Genomic DNA, 18,910 nt, shown 5'->3' with positions numbered 1-18,910 from the left:
TTAAACCAGCAGCTCCCCCTCTGTCCTGCCCCATTTTTTTACATGGGTAGTAAGCAGGGGGTTCCTGTAGGTGAACCACATTAATTTCAGCTCTGGGAATCCCTTGCTCACCGGGATACTTCTCGGGGTAAGAAGCCGCCAATACGTCTGCATATATCAATGTAAACCAGCTGGACTTTACCCAAGAGGATTCTGGGTAAGAAGAGACCCTGTTGGTCAGCAGACTGGGTCAATGTAAACCAGCAGGGGATGGGTTACTGTTCCAAGGAGGCAGATTGAGGGGGGAGGGAGGGGATAATTAGCCAGAACAGGACTCCCACTGTATGGAGCCGTTATCTTCACAATATCTTTGGCCGGGACACAATGCTCGTCTGAAACAGCCGCTGACACAGGACAATGGCCCCGGAAAAAACATTTGGAAACGTTACAGCGGTGTTAGACACAAAGTAAGTTATGGTAAATTTAAAAAAGTGACAAAAAACCAGCGTACAGAAAATAAAAATACTCCTTGTGAGGATATTCACATCTCAGACAGGTCTGCAACCCTGCCCTTCCCCATTATCTCTTAGCATACAGTGCTTCCACTGGAGCCAGGGATTCTGGGTAATGACATGCAAATGAGTGCTCCGTGTCACTTTATGCTTGTGAAGTATAATAGAAGGCGGTGGGGACGGCACCCGCACCGAATTTGGTACTAGCGATGCCCCCCCCCTGTATGATTGCCTCGTCTTCACCGCGCCACACGCTTTTTGTTGTGCGCGCAAAGGATATTTTACACGTATTGATGCGGTGCTCCTAATAAACGATTTCCACTTCCGGAAAAAAACGCTGTGTCAGACTCGCCACTTTTTTACCGTTCCAATCCGCCGTTTTTCCGTCCGTTCCAATCACCATTTGCGGCAGAAAACATCCGGAAACGGCTGCTTTGGCCAATACACAATTACCGTATAACATTCCTTTTCCTTATTGATCACATTCAACATTCGCCCTGACGTGCAACCCACGTGCCCAGGGGCACGATATATAGATGACATCTACCTCTTAAATGAGCAATCAAAGCACTTTTATTTTGTAACGTTAAACATAGATTTTACACAAGTTACGCAGGGGGTCTCCGAAGTTGAACCCCATTCATTCCAGCTCCGGTGCCCCCTGCTTCCGCAGATACTTACCTCCGTAGTAGGTGATACTAGCCGCTCCGGCCGAGATAGCCGGGCTTTAAAGTTTAAGGCTCCCGCATCACACCGGCCAATAGGATGCTGAACCTGATTACGTCACGGCTTCCTATTGGTCCGCAGGGCGCAAGAGCTTTGAAACTCTGCCATTACGTGAACCCTGGTAGCAGGGGGTTCCCAGAGCTGAAATTAAAGGGATTTAGCTCCGGAGACCCTCTGCTTCAATCCTATGTAAAAAAATAGCCATGGTGTGAGAATAATACATTAATTGATATATTACCTATATAAGGAAACCTCCGCACTGCGTCGGATACATTTTTGGTTGATACAAAGCGTCTTAATTCAGCACTAATGCTATTAACGGACTTTATAGGGTTTAAGTTGAACTCTTACGTGGGACTGACCTTTTAACCCATTAAACACGTCCCTGTCATTAGGTCACTTTGCCACTACGTGGGACTGACCCTTTAACCCATTAAACACGTCCCTGTCATTAGGTCACTTTGCCCCTACGTGGGACTGACCCTTTAACCCATTAAACATGTCCCTGACTTACTTGGGGTGGGGGTCCATCCTGGATAACCCACTCAAGGTGACAACTGTTTTAATCAAGTTCTATAGACATGGGCTGGGTAGAGCAGCTTCAGTTATCCTGTAGAATGGGCAGAAGGGGTAGAAGGGGTAGAAGGGTTGGAAGGGGTAGAAGGGGCAGAAGGGGCAGAAGGGGCAGAAGGGGTAGAAGGGGTGGAAGGGGTAGAAGGGGCGGGCTCATGCTGGCGCCGTGAGAAAGAATGTATTTAAGTCTGGGAAAGATTTTGAAAATCAGATGTCTACAGAGGGGTATCTGAGACCAGATACAGGATATTTCATTTTCTGTTACCAGCGACCTCTCTGGGGGAAAATCTATGGCATTTAGTAACGTATAGGTTTTCTTTTATGTTCATCACTTTATTTTAAGAAGCTGTTCTGCCTTGTATTGTAACGGTGTGTTTTTTGTAATACCCTTTCTGTAATCTAAGCACTGTATTTTCATATATATTAAAACAGTCCATAAATAATGCTTTGTGCTCTGAATGATCTGATTGCACGGTCTGGGGAGAATTATTACGATTCGGACACATTTTTGCTACCACTGATTGTGGTGTGTTACAGTGCATAGCTTTTTCTATAATAAACAGGGACCTGAGGCCCTGGTAAATATTAGCCTGAGATCTTTGATCATAGTTTCAGACCCTCAGGTGGTGGCAGTGGATAGTTATGATTTGCTATTGAGTAGAGGTTAATATGAACTCACTGGTTCCTGGAGGAGGAGAAAGGGGGGTTGGCTAGAGTAGCCGTGTGTATTAACCCTGGTTGCAAATCTAAGTCACGTGCCCACTTGTGTGCTGTCCGTGGTGCTGGTGGTATATTGGGACAGATTGAGGAGAGATATAACTCATTTGAGGGACCTTAGCGGAGATGAACGGTGGGGCAGTTTGCGAGCTGTACATTAATTCTTGATTCTGTGGAGGAGATATTGTCCATTTGACGGACCTTTGCGGAGGGTAAAAGTGAGAGCGCTTGCGAGCATCAGTATTAACCCTTGTCCTGAATACAGGTCGCGTGCTGTACGTGACACCATACAACACATCCCTGTCATTAGGTCACTTTGCCCCTACGTGGGACTGACACTTTAACCCACTAAACACGTCCCTGTCATTAGGTCACTTTGCCCCTATGTGGGACTGACACTTTAACCCATTAAACACGTCCCTGTCATTAGGTCACTTTGCCCCTATGTGGGACTGACACTTTAACCCATTAAACACGTCCCTGTCATTAGGTCACTTTGTCCCCACGTGGGACTGACCCTAACCCATTAAACACGTCCCTGTCATTAGGTCACTTTGTCCCCACGTGGCACTGACCCTAACCCATTAAACATGTCCCTGTCATTAGGTCACTTTGTCCCCACGTGGGACTGACCCTTTAACCCATTAAACACGTCCCTGTCATTAGGTCACTTTGCCCCTATGTGGGACTGACACTTTAACCCATTAAACACGTCCCTGTCATTAGGTCACTTTGCCCCTATGTGGGACTGACACTTTAACCCATTAAACACGTCCCTGTCATTAGGTCACTTTGTCCCCACGTGGGACTGACCCTAACCCATTAAACACGTCCCTGTCATTAGGTCACTTTGTCCCCACGTGGGACTGACCCTAACCCATTAAACATGTCCCTGTCATTAGGTCACTTTGTCCCCACGTGGGACTGACCCTTTAACCCATTAAACACGTCCCTGTCATTAGGTCACTTTGTCCCCACGTGGGACTGACCCTAACCCATTAAACATGTCCCTGTCATTAGGTCACTTTGCCCCTACGTGGGACTGACCCTTTAACCCAGGGGTGGCCAACTCCAGTTCTCAAGGGCCACCAACAGGTCAGGTATTAGGGATTTTCCTGCTTCAGCACATGTGGCTCAGTCAGCATGATCTGCTAGTGCCCTCTAGTGACAGAAAAGAAAACTGCGGTATCTCGTTGGGTCTGGAAATCTCCCGCTCATCAGTACGGGATTGTTTAGAAGACGTTTGATTCTGGGAACGTACATGGTGCAGGGGCCGGGGTTTAATGACGGGGGTTTTCTCGCCCAGAGGGGACGTGGAAAACAACTTTATTTAAAGCAATTACAGGTTACAATAAATAGAAATCGAAGCAGAAACGCCGCCCCCCCCCCCGAGAGTTTGCAGTGACCCCAAAATATTACAGGGACATGAAAGGGAGAACACTCCATACAAGTCCTACACTTCTAGGGCAGAGATATAGGGAGAGATTGAACCTTTAGTGGGTCCCTCGGGCTCTGAAGGGTTAAGATGATTCCCAAACAGATAAGGGGGAAGATCAGAGAGTCCCCCCAGAAAATATGCATTCCAGGGCAGACTCCTCCGGTGGCCTGCAGGGCACGCAAACTCAAATCCTCGTCACGGATACACTTATCTGCCGCTGTCCCTGGCCAGGAAATGCTCCGCGACCACCCGCTGCGCCCCGCCCTCCTGCGCCAGGCACTGGTAGCGCCCGTACTCTGTCACATGGAGGAGGAGCAGAGTACAGGAGCCATTGTGGGGAGCGCAGTGACCCAGGTCCTGGCCGTCGCGTGTCCAGCTGTACGTGGCGTGTTCAGACAGCGCGGGGCTGGTCAGGAAGTAACGGGTCCCGTGGCGGACGCCCTCACCCGGAGCCGGCCCCTGATACTGCTTGTGTGGCTCTAGAGAGAGAATCGGGTCAGTCAGTCAGTATATAGCACGCGGCACACGTTACCTTTATATAGCACAGAGGGGGCACCTCCTACCTGTACATAGCACATAGGGGACACCTCCTACCGGTATATAGCACAGACGGGGCACCTCATACCTGTATATAGCACAGAGGGGACACCTCCTCCTACCTGTATATAGCACAGAGGGGACCTCTTCCCTCTGTATATAACACTGAGGGGATCTCTACTCTGTGTGTATAACACTAAGGGGATCTCTACTCTCTGTATATATCACTGAGGGGATCTCTTTCCTCTGTATATAACACTGAGGGGATCTCTACTCTGTATATAACACTGAGGGGACCTCTTCTAAATCTATATAAAACAGATGGGACCCTTTCTCTCTGTATATAGCACAGAGGGGATCTCTTCTCTCTGTATATAACACTGGGGATCTTTTCTACCTGTATATAGCACTGGGGATCTCTTCTACCTGTATATAGCACTGGGGGGACCTCTTCTGTATATACATATATACTTACTTGGGTTCGTACACTTGGAGAATGATCCGTGTGTAATATTCTGCAGCATGGCGGCCCTGAAACAGTTAATAGGAAAAGTTAGGTACAGAGCAAACAGTTCTTTGGACCTAATGACGGGGACGTGTTTAATGGGTTAAAGGGTTAATCCCACGTAAGGGCAAATTGACCTAATGACAGGGACGTGTTTAATGGGTTAAACTAAAGGGTAAGACCCACTGCTTGGATCAAATGCTGCAGGTGATTGCAAGCTAAAACCTTTGCTTGTTTGCCATGCAGAAAACCCTAGGGCATTCAAGGGTTATGCACAGAGCACACTTCCAGTGATTTGGAAATCCAACCGCAAGGCATGGGTAACAGGGAGCCTTTTTGAGGACTGGTTCCAGCATCATTTTATCCCAGCTGTGCAATTATATTGCATGAACCAGAACCTTGATTTTAAAGCATTGCTGCTCCTGGACAATGCTCCTTGCCATCCCGTGTACCTGGATGACCATCATCCAAACGTCATGGTGGTGTTCTTGCCCCCCAACACCACCTCATTGATACAGCCGATGGACCAGGGGGTTATTGCTTCCTTCAAGGCCTACTACCTTAGGCGAACATTTGCCCAGGCCATCAGAGCAACTGATGTGGAAGGAGGTCCAACCTTGAAAGAATTTTGGAAGGGTTACAACACTCTCCATGCAGTGAGAAACATCGGAGAGGCATGGTATGAGGTCCAACAATCCAATTTAAATGGCGTTTGGGGTCATTTGTGCCCTGATTTTGTCCCAGATGTCCAAGTCCTTACAGAGACTGTTGCAGAGGTTACAGAAACTGTTGTGCAAATGGCCGGAGAGCTCAACTTGGAGGTGGAAACCGAGGATATTGAGGAGTTGCTCGCCTCACATTCTAACGAGCTGAGCAATGAAGACCTCATGCAATTAGAACAGCAAAAAATTGCCGTAGGAGAGGCCCACCAATCTGCGCAAGTGGCACGGCCACGTAAATCTTTAACAACCAAAATGTTGGCTGTGGCATTCAAGCACATTGATAGCGCGATGGCCATATCTGAGGACAATGACCCTAACATTGAACGCAGTTCTTCAGTCAGTCGCGGGGTGTCCAACCTAATCAGCGCTATAGAGAGATCTACAGGCAGAAAAGGATCTGTCCAGACTTCATTGAAGAGATTCTTCAAGAGGCCCAAACCTTCAAGTCCACCTACATCACCCCCAAGAAGTCCATTATCCGTTGAAGATCCCCCCCCCAATCATCTCCCTCCAATAATTGATGTTTTTTTGTTTTTTATATTGCTCATGCGGTACTGTACAGAATATAGTTTTATTAGACAGTTCTGGATTCAATACATAGAATCTTTACAGCATAATGTAAGTGTGCGCTGCATATCTTATTGCCCGCGGAAAATATTTGGTGTAATTGTGTGCTAAAAATGCCTTCAGGAACGGAACCGTACTGTTAAACAGTGTTCCTGTGGGAAAATGTGTTCCGCTTTCCGACGCTTCGCTATCCGACGCCATTTTGAGGAACGCATTGTGTCGGATAACCGAGGACTGCCTGTATATATATATCAAATAAAAAGATCACTTGTGAGCACATTCACATGTCTTAGACAGGTCTGCAACCCCGCCTTTCCCCATTATCACCCAGCACACAGCACTTCCACTGCAGCAAGGGATTCTGGGAAATGACATGCAAATGAGCACACCGTGTCACCTTTTGCCTGATATCCATTTTTACATCGAACCCTTATAAGCTATACGGTGGAGGTTTCTTGTCGCCTTTTTCACCCATCATACAGTAACTTAAAATGTGTATGTATGTATGTACTGTATATAAATATAACGGAAATAGCCGTGTTAGTCCAGTTGCGATAGTGCAGAATAAATGAGTTCTTCAGTATCAGGTGATACCTTTTTTATTTGGACTAACAGTTTATGTCACAGGACAAGCTTTATCCTATGACATAACAGTGACAAGTAACAGCATGGAGGGGGAAGGGGATGCTGCGGGGGGTGGGGGGAGAGAGTTGTGGATAAGAACCCTGGCAGAGAGGCAGGCAGCATAATTACAATTACACAAACACTATCAAAATTGTTTGTAATTATCCTGCCTCTCTGCCAATGTTCTTATACACAACTCCCCCCTACCCCCCTCACCGTAGCCTCCCCTTCCGCCTCCATGCTATTAGGCTGAGGCGCCGGTGTCGGCGTGTTAGGCTGAGGCCCCGGTGTTGGCACTGCACGGGCGGCTGGCGGCGCTGGTGGCGCGAGCGGGCGCGATCCCCGGTTTGCGGTGAGCTGCAGGGGGAAAGACGTGGGCAGCGTGGCGGGGAGGCGTGGCGGGGAGGCGTGGCGGAGGCGCGGCCACGACGTCACCCGGCAGGTTCGCCGTCATTGGTTGAACCGCTGGGGGGCGTGGCCAGCGCTCCGTCGCGAGTTGTGAGCACAGATTTCCTGTCTTCGGGGAAACCCGTTTCGCACAACGCGGCGGGCAATCCAGCAAGCGGCCCCGGCCCCACTGAGGGCGGTTCTAGTCCCTGCAGCGCCCACGCAGGCAGCGGGAACCTGGCCTTACTTGCCACAGTTTTATTACCCTTCCAATTTCTTCAAACATCCTTTGTCACCCCCCCTTATCTAAATCTCTGGTTTTGTCTGCTTTCCAACCCTCTGTTTTTACCATGGATGAAGAACTAATTTATTCTGCAATACTGTGTGTGTGTGTGTGTGTGTGTGTGTGTGTGTGTGTGTGTGTGTGTGTGTGTGTGTGTGTGTGTGTGTGTGTGTGTGTGTGTGTGTACCAGTGTGTGTGTGTGTGTGTGTGTGTGTGTATACACACAAATCGATTTTGGCCCTTAAAATCGAGGAAAATGACTTTATCACTTACCATGTTTCAGGAGAGGTCCCATGTCAGCGGAGGATGAAGCGGGCGGTGGCGGCAGGAGAGGTCCCACGTCTGCAGATGGTTGAAGATGGATACTGTGCGGCGGGAGTGCGGCGGCAGGACAGGTCCCAAGTCTGCAGGTGAATGAAGATAAGACAGCGGGCGGGCGAGTGATGGCGGCAGGATATCATAATAGCAGGAGAGCTGAGCAGAGCGGCGTAGGGGAACGACTGGGGAAGAGTGCACTGTGTAACCGGAAGTCGGACACCGGTCAACTTCCGGTGTTACAGTGTGCACCTCCCCAGCCGTTCCCCTATGCCGCTCTGCTCAGCTCTCCTGCTATTATGATCTCCTGCCGCCGCCGCCATCGCACGCCCGCTGCCTTCTCTTCATTCACCTGCAGACTTGGCCCCTGTCCCGCCGCCGCTGCACAACCGCCAGCTATCCATCTTCAACCATCTGCAGACGTGGGACCTCTTCTGCCGCCACCGCCCGCTTCATCCTCCGCTGACATGGGACCTCTCCTGAAACATGGTAAGTGAAAAGAGGGGATTAGTACAGTAGGCACTTTTTTCCTTTTCATTTTTTTAATACATCGATTCTAAGACGCACCCCGATTTCAGACATGTGAAAATCGAAAAAAAGGTGCGTCTTAGAATCGAGGAAATAGGGTATATACAGTATATCTGTAACTATGGATACACTCACTATGTCTAGGTGCTGGAATAGTACAGCTAGGGTAGATGTCCAGCATGCAAGCAGTTAATCTCCCCAGGAGAAGCTAGCTACAGGTGCAGCAAATTAAGCAGCACTCCTGAAGAAACAGGAGTTTTAAAAGTCAGGAAGTGTCCTGCACACAGAGAGGCTGCTCTTCCCCAGAGACGGGAGAGAGAGAGTTCTCCCCAGCTAGGAAGAGGTTGGCACAGTCCCCTAGGCTCGCTGGACGGTGGTCGCGGACCATGCTGGGACTGCCTGGGTTTTAATCCCAGGAAAAAGAATGAAGGACGCGAGACTGCGCTGAAGCAGGGGTGTACTGTCCATAACATTGGAACTACAGAGAAGAGGGATTCTCTGAACTCTCGTGGGGCCGAGCTCCCCAACAGAATGAAGGATGCAAGACTGCGCTGAAGCAGGGATGTCCTGTCAAGGATGTTGGAACTACATAGGGATTCTCTGAACTCTTGTAGGCCGAGCACCCCTACAGAAACAGAAAGGAGCTAAACATTATATTGCTGGGCCTAGAGACTGTGTAAAACGTTTTTATGTAATAGTACATGTTTTGGGGTGGTAACCAGCTTAGCTAGCCATCCAGTTAGAAAGGGCTGGAGCCGTTGTTTAGTCAGTCTCCTATGAAGGAGTAGATGTTTATTTTATGATTTGTTTTGCCTTAAAGGGCAAAATACTGTACAGGAAATTATAATAATACAATAAGCGCAGCAGAATCAGACAATAGTAAAGGAAATCCCTGCTCCGAAGAGCTTACAATCTAAGTGGCATGATGGGAGACTTACAGAGATAGCAGGGGAGGGAATAAGTACAGGAGATGGCAGTGCGTGGCTACAATAGTTGGTAGGAGCGACTGTGGTTGTGGGACAGGAGCCATGAGTGGAGGCTGTTGCTTGATTTGTATTTGTATGTATATGTATCTGGCACTGATGACATTAATAATGCACATAGCCTGGTGGCAGATAATGAGAGTCAGATAGCTATAAAGGTTAAACAGAAAGCAGACGGAGAGAGGAGAGGAGGTCGGTTGGCGCGAGACGAGGAAGCATGAATGCGAGAGAAGGAGAGAGGGGCGGAAATAATTGGGGACATCACAAGGTATTAAAGGAAGTGATGGGAGGGTTAGAGATGGGGGGAGAGAGAAGGGGGGATGGGGGAGGAGGGAAGGGATGAGCAACGCTAGGTACTTACAGCTAGTATATATATAAATATATTAATATGTTTTATTTTGTTTTCTTCTCTTAGTTTGACATTGCTAGGGAGATATACTGGAAATACCGCGACAGTGCGGCCATTTTGTAATCCCGGTTGTGTTTTGGGTGTGGTGGTATGACACACTCACCCCGTGCTGTTCAGTACCGACCCGCATGCGCTCCCTGTCCATCCGCAGTAAGGGTCCCGGGACAAGACGCAGCCCTCGCATGTCTGCTCGTAACCCCCACACGTATCCAGGGCGAGCCGGGCGACCTCACGGGGGGACCCCACATACAGGGCGTGCTGGGGGGGGGAGAGACCTCAATTATACATCACAATCCCTGTACGTACCCCCAATATATACAAGGAGGTTGCTGCCTTATTAGCCCCTTCCTCTCTCCTCTCCCCCCTTCCTCTCTCCTCTCCCCCCATCTTCTCTCCTCTGTCCCCAATACTCACTCCTCTGTCCCCAATACTCACTCCTCTGTCCCCAATACACACTCCTCGGTCCCCAATACACACTCCTCGGTCCCCAATACACACTCCTCTGTCCCCAATACTCACTCCTCTGTCCCCAATACTCACTCCTCTGTCCCCAATACTCACTCCTCTGTCCCCAATACTCACTCCTCTGTCCCCAATACTCACTCCTCTGTCCCCAATACTCACTCCTCTGTCCCCAATACTCACTCCTCTGTCCCCAATACTCACTCCTCTGTCCCCAATACTCACTCCTCTGTCCCCAATACTCACTCCTCTGTCCCCAATACTCTCTCCTCTGTCCCCAATACTCTCTCCTCTGTCCCCAATACTCTCTCCTCTGTCCCCAATACTCTCTCCTCTGTCCCCAATACTCTCTCCTCTGTCCCCCTACTCTCTCCTCTGCCCCCTACTCTCTCCTCTGTCCCCCTATTCTCTCCTCTGTCCTCCTACTCTCTCCTCTGTCCCCCTACTCTCACCTCTGTCCCCTACTCTCACCTCTGTCCCCCTACTCTCACCTCTGTCCCCCTCCTTGCTCCTCTCCCTCCTCCCTTTGCTCCTCTCCCTCCTCCCCTTGCTCCTCTCCCTCCTCCCCTTGCTCCTCTCCCTCCTCCCCTTGCTCCTCTCCCTCCTGCTCGCTCTTCTCCCCCCTCCTCGTTCCACTCCTATCATCTCTACTCTTTTCTCTCCCCCCTCCGCTTCTTTCCCCTACTCCCTCCTCATCTTCTCCCCTTATTGCTCCCCAAGTCTCCTCTCTTTAGCTCTCCTCTTTCCCTCCCCTACTCTATTTTCTAGTCTCCTTCCTTCCTCCTTCTACTCCCCGCCCCCCGCACACCTCCTTGGGGTCCAGTTCCATGTACACGATCTCCCCTGGGTGCTGGAATGGACGCGTCTCCAGCACATTCATGGCTCCATCATCCAGCTCTACAACCTTGTGCACAGCTCCGTCGTCTGGGGAGGTGAGGGGATAATGGTGCAATGCTCTGCCGGTCTGTACGTAGGAGGGGGTGAGGGTGCGACGCTCTGCGGGTCTGTATGAAGATGGGGGTGAGGGTGCGACGCTCTGCGGATCTGTATGAAGGAGGGGGTGGGGGTGCAACACTCTGCGGGTCTGTACGTAGGAGCGAGTGAGGGTGCGACGCTCTGCGGGTGTGCACGTACGAACGGGTGAGTGTGCGACGCTCTGCGGTTCTGTAACTAGGAGCGGGTGAGGGTGTGACGTTCTGCGGGTCTGTACGTAGGAGCGGGTGAGGGTGCGATGCTCTGCGGATCTGTACGTAGGAGAGGGTGCGACGCTCTGCAGGTCTGTACATAGGAGGAGGTGAGGGTGCAACGCTCTGCGGGTCTGTACGTAGGAGGGGGTGAGGGTGCGATGCTCTGCAGGTCTGTACATAGGAGGAGGTGAGGGTGCGACGCTCTGCGGTCTGTACGTAGGAGCGGGTGAGGGTGCGATGCTCTGCGGGTCTGTATGAAGGAGGGGGTGAGGGTGCGATGCTCTGCGGGTCTGTATGAAGGAGGCGGTGAGGGTGCGATGCTCTGCAGGTCTGTATATAGGAGGAGGTGAGGGTGCAACGCTCTGCGGTCTGTATGTAGGAGCGGGTGAGGGTGCGATGCTCTGCGGGTCTGTATGTAGGAGCGGGTGAGGGTGCGATGCTCTGCGGTCTGTACGTAGGAGCGGGTGAGGGTGCGATGCTCTGCGGGTCTGTATGAAGGAGGGGGTGAGGGTGCGATGCTCTGCGGGTCTGTATGAAGGAGGGGGTGAGGGTGCGATGCTCTGCAGGTCTGTACATAGAAGGAGGTGAGGGTGCGACGCTCTGCGGTCTGTACGTAGGAGCGGATGAGGTGCGATGCTCTGCGGGTCTGTATGTAGGAGCGGGTGAGGGTGCGATGCTCTGCGGATCGTACCTGTAGCCAGCAGTATGATTCGGTATCGCTTCCCGTCGCGCGCCATCACCTCATCCACCGCCATCTTGGTGTAATGGCTCGAGGTCTGGAACACGGCGTCCTTCCCCGACGGCTCCACCCACTCTGTCACCTCCGGGTGACGGGATATCACCATGAACGTGTCCTCGGGGGTCCGGGTACCGGCGGGGAGACACTGAAACAGAGAGAGGGGGTCAAGGGGGGGAAAGAGCGCGGGAGGGGGGAGCACAGGTGAAGGGGCGGTGGAGGGAGTGTAGAAGAGATGAGGGGGGAGTACATGGATGGGGAGGACAGGGGAAACCAATAGAGAAATGGGGGAGCACAGGATGGGGATGTTCTAAGGTCATGGGGGGGGTCATGGGGGTGCTTGGTGGGGAGGGGGACTCACCGTGCCTGGGCGGACGCTTAGATTCTTTACTTTCTCTTCCTGGGCCCCCCTCAGGGGGGAGGTAATGAACAGACTCTCAATGTCCCCCACATTGTATGAGCAAACAGCACTCTGATTCCTATAGAGATAGGGGGTACAATGCAGGACTGAGATTGGGGATGGGAGGAGTGAGTTTGGGGTGCGGAAGAGTGAGATGGGGGAGAGTGAGATTGGGGGGAGGAGTGAGATTGGGGGGGAGAGGAGTGAGACTGGGGGGAAAGGAGTGAGATTGGGGGAGAGGAGTGAGATTGGGGGGACAGGAGTGAGATTGGGGGGACAGGAGTGAGATTGGGGAGAAGTGGGATTGGGTGGGGGAAAGTGAGATTGGGGGAGAGTGAGATTGGGGGAGAGTGAGATTGGGAGGAGTGAGATTGGGGGGGGGAGGAGTGAGATTTGGGGGAGTGAGATTGGGGGTAGTTTTGGGGTGGTGAATAATGAGATGTACAAGGATTAGGAAATATTGGATATATTAGGATGAGTAATATCGGGATCAATGAGATTTATTAGGGTTAGTGAGATTTACAGTACTAGGGTTTATTATAGTCAGTGAGAAGTATTAGGGTGAGCGAGATGTATTCAGTGTGACTGGTTTATTTCAAGTGCTGGTTGTATTAAGTGTGCAGTTAGAACCAGATGGAGTTTGAACAAGGTAGGGGTTAAACAAGGTATAGTATATTGAAGTACAATTTATTGTACTTCAATATAGTTGCTAGAATGAGCAGGATTGAAAATGCCACTCAACGCACATCTTGCCACATGTATGTGCACTTGGAGCAGCTGTTCCAGGGAGCATACCGCTGTGAGAAGTGTGAGCGGGTGGTCTCTTTAGAGTCAGATTGCTGATCTGAAGAGGCATCTTGCAATATTGAGGGACATTGGCAATCTTGAAAGGGGTTTAGTGCTCACTGAGCAGGCCCTTGCTTTGACTAGTGGTGCAGATGGTGGAGCTGTAAGTGAGGAGCAGGTAGGTAGCTGGGTAACTGAAGGGGAAGCAGGGGCAATAGGGAGAGGCAGGCCAGTTCTGAGCTGACCCATCCCAATAGATTTGCCATGTTGAGTGAAGATATTGGGAGTGTCGGGGCCGAAATGGCAAGGCTGGGGGAGACTAATTCCTCTAGCAGCCAGGGGAATAGTTCTTCCAGCACATTGGGCTCAGGATGCTCAGATACCAAGAAAGATTGTGGTGGTAGGGGACTCCATTATTAGAAAGGTAGATAGGGCAATCTGTTGCCGGGACCGCATGAACCGAACAGTTTGTTGCCTCCCGGGTGCTCGGGTTTGGCACATTGCGGATCGAATAGACAGATTGTTGGGAGGGGCTGGGATTGACCCGGCGGTCTAGGTACACGTTGGCACCAATGACAAAGTTAGAGAAAGATGGAGGGTCCTAAAAAATGATTTCAGGGATCTAGGCCAAAAGCTTAAGGCAAGGACCTCCAAGGTAGTATTTTCTGAAATACTACCAGTGCCATGCGCTACCGCAGGGAGACAGTCAGAGATCAGGGAGGTTAACGCATGGCTAAGAAAGTGGTGCAAGAAGGAGGGTTTGGGTTTTTAGAGCACTGGGACTCCTTTTCTGAGAGGTGCCATCTTTATGTTAGGGACGGATAGCACCTCAATGAAAAGGGATCTTCTGTGCTAGGGGGGAAATGTTAAAAAGGTTGGAGATTTTAAACTAAAATGGAGGGGGAGGGGAATTAAATAGATAAACTAAATAGAATAGATGAGGAAATAGCAAGGGGTTATGGAGGTAGAATGGGGGCAAGTGCGAGTTTGACAAGCAGCGAGACACCCATAGTAAAGACAGATAATACTAGAAAACTTCTGAAGACTAAATCAAATAGGCGCAGAATGGAAGGAGCAGATAAGATAATAGTACAGGCTGAAAAAAAACTTAAATGCATGCTTGCTAATGCAAGAAGCCTGACAGATTAAATGTGGGAGCATAAATTAATGGCTGCAAGGGAGCATATATCATCGGTATTACTGAAACATGGTGGGATGAAACTCATGACTGGCCAGTTAATTTAGAGGGTTATTCCCTTTTGCTTAAGGATCGAGCAAATAGAAAAGGAGGTGGAGTATGCTTATATGTTAAACCGGATCTAAAACCTATTACAGCTGAACCCCGTTATAACGTGGTGCTTGGGGTCCACATATTGCCACGCGTTATAACGGGGATCACGACGAAAAAAAATGGCCGTCACGATCGCGTCCGACGGAGGGGGGAGTATGTCGGTGTCTGGAGAGGGGGATCCGATCTGATCAGCCTCCTGTGTCTGCAGATCCTTTTGATCGCCTATATCCACTATTACCTGCCCCTCCTCCTCCTAATACTCTTGCTGCTGTGCCCCGTATTATTACTGCACTGACATGACTGAGTTCAGGAAGGGAGGAGCTGGGGAGCCCGAGCAGGACTGCAGCAGTTACAAAGTGAGAGAGAAAGAGAGTCTGTGTGTCTGTGTGTCTGTCTGCACCTTCTGCCAGGATCTCTCCAAACCAGAAAAAGAGTATGACTGTGACGATCCATCGCTGGTAGCAGAGAAAAAGAAGCAGGAAGGAGCTCCCAGCATGCTATCAATGGATCAGTGGGTAGGCCTTGTCACTAGATAAATAAGAGGGTACTTATTTAGGACACCATAACCCCTCTGCTTCTAGATGTCACTTTCGTGGCTCTGTTTGCACCCATGAGGACACGGTACACCCATTACCCCCCCCCCCCTGCTCTGTCCGCAGCAGTGGGAAACTAAACATTTCCTGAGAAAATACTTAAAATATTGTAATACATCCACATAATTCACTGGTTCCCCAAGCCTGTCCCAGCCACTGAAATATCACACTAATTAACCCACCACAGTGTGTGTCTCTCTCCCAATGTGTGTGTCCATCCGTGTGTGTGTGTGTGTGTGTGTGTGTGTGTGTGTGTGTGTGTCTCCCCATGTGTGTCTGTTAGCAATAAAGCATTGAATATTTGTATTTAAAAAAAAAAGGAAAAATAAAAGGGTGTGGGGGGAAGGAGTAGTAGGGTGACATCTATCCACCCCTCCACCCTCTCTTTTGTTTTCCCTTATGTTCTCAGTTTGGAAAAACAATAAAAAAATACAATTTATAAAAAAAAGGGAGCCACGCTCAGACCGTGTTATAATCGGATCCGCGTTGTAGCAGAGCACGCTATAATGGGGTTGAGCTGTATAAGGGATGATGTCTATGAAGGGAATGATAAAAATGCAGAGACCTTGTGGAATGAAATTATCAGTGGAGGTAAAAGTATAAAGAAAATGTTTGTAGGGATATGCTACAAACCACCAAATATCGGTGAGATTGAGGAAGCTAAAATACTTTTTGCAAATGGAGAAGGCATCAAAACTGGGTCATGTTTGCATAATGGGGGATTTTAATTATCCAGACATAGTCTGGGGCAATGAGATTAGCATTACACCAAAAGGAAATGTTTTTTCGGGGTTCTTAAAGATAATTTTATGACCATATTATTGAGGAACCAACCAGGAAAGGGGCAACACTGGATTTGGTCATATCAAACAATATAGAAATAATACAAAAAATATTCAAGTCCTAGAATATTTGGGTAACAGTGATCATAACATGGTCTCATTTGAAATAAATTATAAAAAAAAAAACCCAGATTACTTGGGTTCAACAAAGACTTTAAACTTTAGAAAGGCAGATTTTAATAAACTGAGGACTAATCTACATGTATTACAATGGGATGATGTTTTTGCAGGGAAAAATGTAGAAGATAAATGGGCAGTCTTTAAAACATTATTAGAAAAGCACACTTATCAGCGTATACCCTTGGGTAATAAGGATTAAATAAATATGTCAAAATCAATGTGGCTAAATAAAGAGGTAGGAGAGGAAATGGACAAGAAGAGGAAGGCGTTTAGATATTTAAAGTCAGAAGGGACGGAGGCATCGTATCAGAATTATAAGGAATGTAACAAAAGTTGCAAAAGGGCAATTAAATTATCAAAAATGGATAATGAAAAAAGGATTGCAATAGAAAGTAAGGTCAACCCTAAAAAGTTCTTTAAGTACCTTAATAATAAAAAATGAGAAAAGAAAATATAAGACCCTTTAAGTGTGAGATGGGCAAGCAGATTATTGGAGATAAGGAAAAAGCAGAGGTATTAAACAAATTCTTTGCCTATGTGTTTACCAGGGACGAATCAATTTCAATAGTAGTGCCGCAGGAGGAAGCCACAGCCTCCATATTAATGAACAATTGGTTAACTGAGTAAGAAGTTCATAGGCAGCTTGATAAAATTAAAGTAAATAAGGCACCTGGCCCCGATGGCATACATACAAGAGTTCTTAAGGAGTGAAGTTCAGTAATAGCCAAACCATTACATTTAATATTCAAGGACTCCATTTCCACAAGCTCAGTACCACAAGATTGGTGTAAAGCAGATGTGGTGCCAATTATTTAAAAAGAGAGCTAGATCACAACCGGGGAATTACAGACCTGTAAGCCTGACTTCAACAGTGGGGAAGTGACTTGAAGGTTTAGTACGTGATAATATTCAGGAATACCTAATGGAAATAAAATTATTAGTAATAGTCAGCATGAATTTATGAAGGATAGCTCATGCCAAACTAACCTTGTTAGTTTTTGGAGGAGCTAAGTAGGAATTTAGACCAGGGTAATGCAGTTGATGTGGTCTACTTAGATTTTGCAAAGGCTTTTGATACGGTTCCACACACAAGGTTGGTGTACAAAATAAAGCAAATTGGACTCAGTAAAAATATATGCACCTGGATTGAAAACTGGTTGAAGGGCAGACAACAGAGGGTTGTCATAAATGGAACTTTTTCAGGTTGGGCTAAAGCTGTGAGTGTACACACTTTATAAATATGAATGATATTAATCTTAAATTCACATTTCAAACTGACACAAGATTGATTATCTTGATGTGACAATCCATGGTGATCCCATCTCAGGCATTCAAACAGATATATTTACCAAACCTCATGCCAGGAACTCTCATCTACACGCAAATAGCAGTCACCCCAAATCTTTGATCCGTGGGATTCCCAAGGGTCAATTTTTAAGATATAAACGACTTTGCTCAAACCAAGACACGTTTTTACAACATTCAAAAACACTGAGTTCCAAGTTCTTATCAAGAGGGTATTCTCAGAATGACATAGATTCGGCCTTCATGAACGCGGATTCTGTAGACCGGGCTAGTTTGATTAAACATAAGGGGATTAATAAGAAAGCGTTTTCTGATAGTCCTTTATTCATAACCAAATATAGCAAACAGGCATCACAAATTAGACAAATAGTTTCCAAACATTGGAATATACTTAAATTGGATTCTGATTTAGAGTCCTTTACTCAATCTGGACCCAGATTCGCATTCAAGAAGGCCAACACTCTAGCCTCTTCTATTTCTAGGAGTCTTTTCCAGTCAACACATCAGCCACGCATGGGGAACATACCCAAGGGATTCCACAAATGTGGTTTCTGTAAATATTGTAAATATGCTTCACCCACCAAGAGAGTGCATACATTATATCCCAATATGAAACATAGGATTAATACTTACATTAATTACCACACCAGCCATGTGGTATATGTTATTGCTTGTGGATGTAATCGCAAAAATGTAGGCAGGACCATTAGACCTCTATACATTAGAATTTCTGAACATGTAAGACTCATCAATAAACAAGACATTTTTCACCCAGTGTCAAAACACTTTACACAGTGTCCACATGGAGGATTAAGACATTTTAGATTCTTTGGTGTTGAACACGTTACTATTATTATCAGGGGTGGCGATAGGCTTAATCGCTCAACAAAAAAGAAATGTCATGGATCTTTTCTCTTAACACTTTACAACAGCATGGTCTAAATGTTGAATGGGAATTACAACATTTTCTTCATGATTAGTTTAATACATAATTTTCCTCCTCCCCCTCCCCTCCCCCCTCCCCTCCCCCTCTTTCCCTCTCCTCCTCCTTCATCCTCTTGTGTTATTATCATTATTAATCATTAGTCATTATTTCTTAATATGGTTCATTTATTTATTTTGTGCTACTATTATTATAGCCATTTTTTGTTACATCCGTTTTCTGATATGGGTATATGTATATTTATTCATTTCATTGTTATTATTATTATGCTTCAGCATTAGTGTACACACTGAGATTTATCTTGTTTTTAACTCTTGACCAGTTCACTATTTGATGTGTTATATATTTTTGTCTAAAAATTGCTTATGTTTATTTATACACACTTCAGCTTATGTATTTCTGGTCATTGATTTTATTGTTTTTATTGTACTTACCTGTTG

At 47.7% G+C, this 18,910-nt stretch overlaps 1 protein-coding gene across 2 annotated transcripts in view; it reads right to left on the bottom strand.

The window, feature by feature from the left end:
- Nucleotides 1-3,816: 3,816 nt before the first annotated feature.
- The window catches only part of SEMA7A (semaphorin 7A (JohnMiltonHagen blood group)), a 79,889-nt gene continuing 64,795 nt past the window's right edge, over nucleotides 3,817-18,910 (bottom strand). For both annotated transcript variants that reach the window (XM_075582614.1, XM_075582615.1), the window contains 6 exons: nucleotides 12,552-12,669; nucleotides 12,146-12,338; nucleotides 11,076-11,191; nucleotides 9,909-10,063; nucleotides 4,958-5,013; nucleotides 3,817-4,424 (listed from right to left, as the gene is read on the bottom strand). In XM_075582614.1, coding sequence (XP_075438729.1) covers nucleotides 4,153-4,424; nucleotides 4,958-5,013; nucleotides 9,909-10,063; nucleotides 11,076-11,191; nucleotides 12,146-12,338; nucleotides 12,552-12,669 — 910 coding nt within the window. In that variant the 3' untranslated portion in view covers nucleotides 3,817-4,152. The remainder of the gene's footprint in view (nucleotides 4,425-4,957; nucleotides 5,014-9,908; nucleotides 10,064-11,075; nucleotides 11,192-12,145; nucleotides 12,339-12,551; nucleotides 12,670-18,910) is intronic.

Source organism: Ascaphus truei, unplaced genomic scaffold (genome assembly GCF_040206685.1).
Source record: "Ascaphus truei isolate aAscTru1 unplaced genomic scaffold, aAscTru1.hap1 HAP1_SCAFFOLD_241, whole genome shotgun sequence".
NCBI lineage: Eukaryota > Metazoa > Chordata > Amphibia > Anura > Ascaphidae > Ascaphus > Ascaphus truei.
The sequence above is the reverse complement of the archived record's forward strand: the minus strand, read 5'-3'. Positions and strand labels throughout refer to the sequence as shown.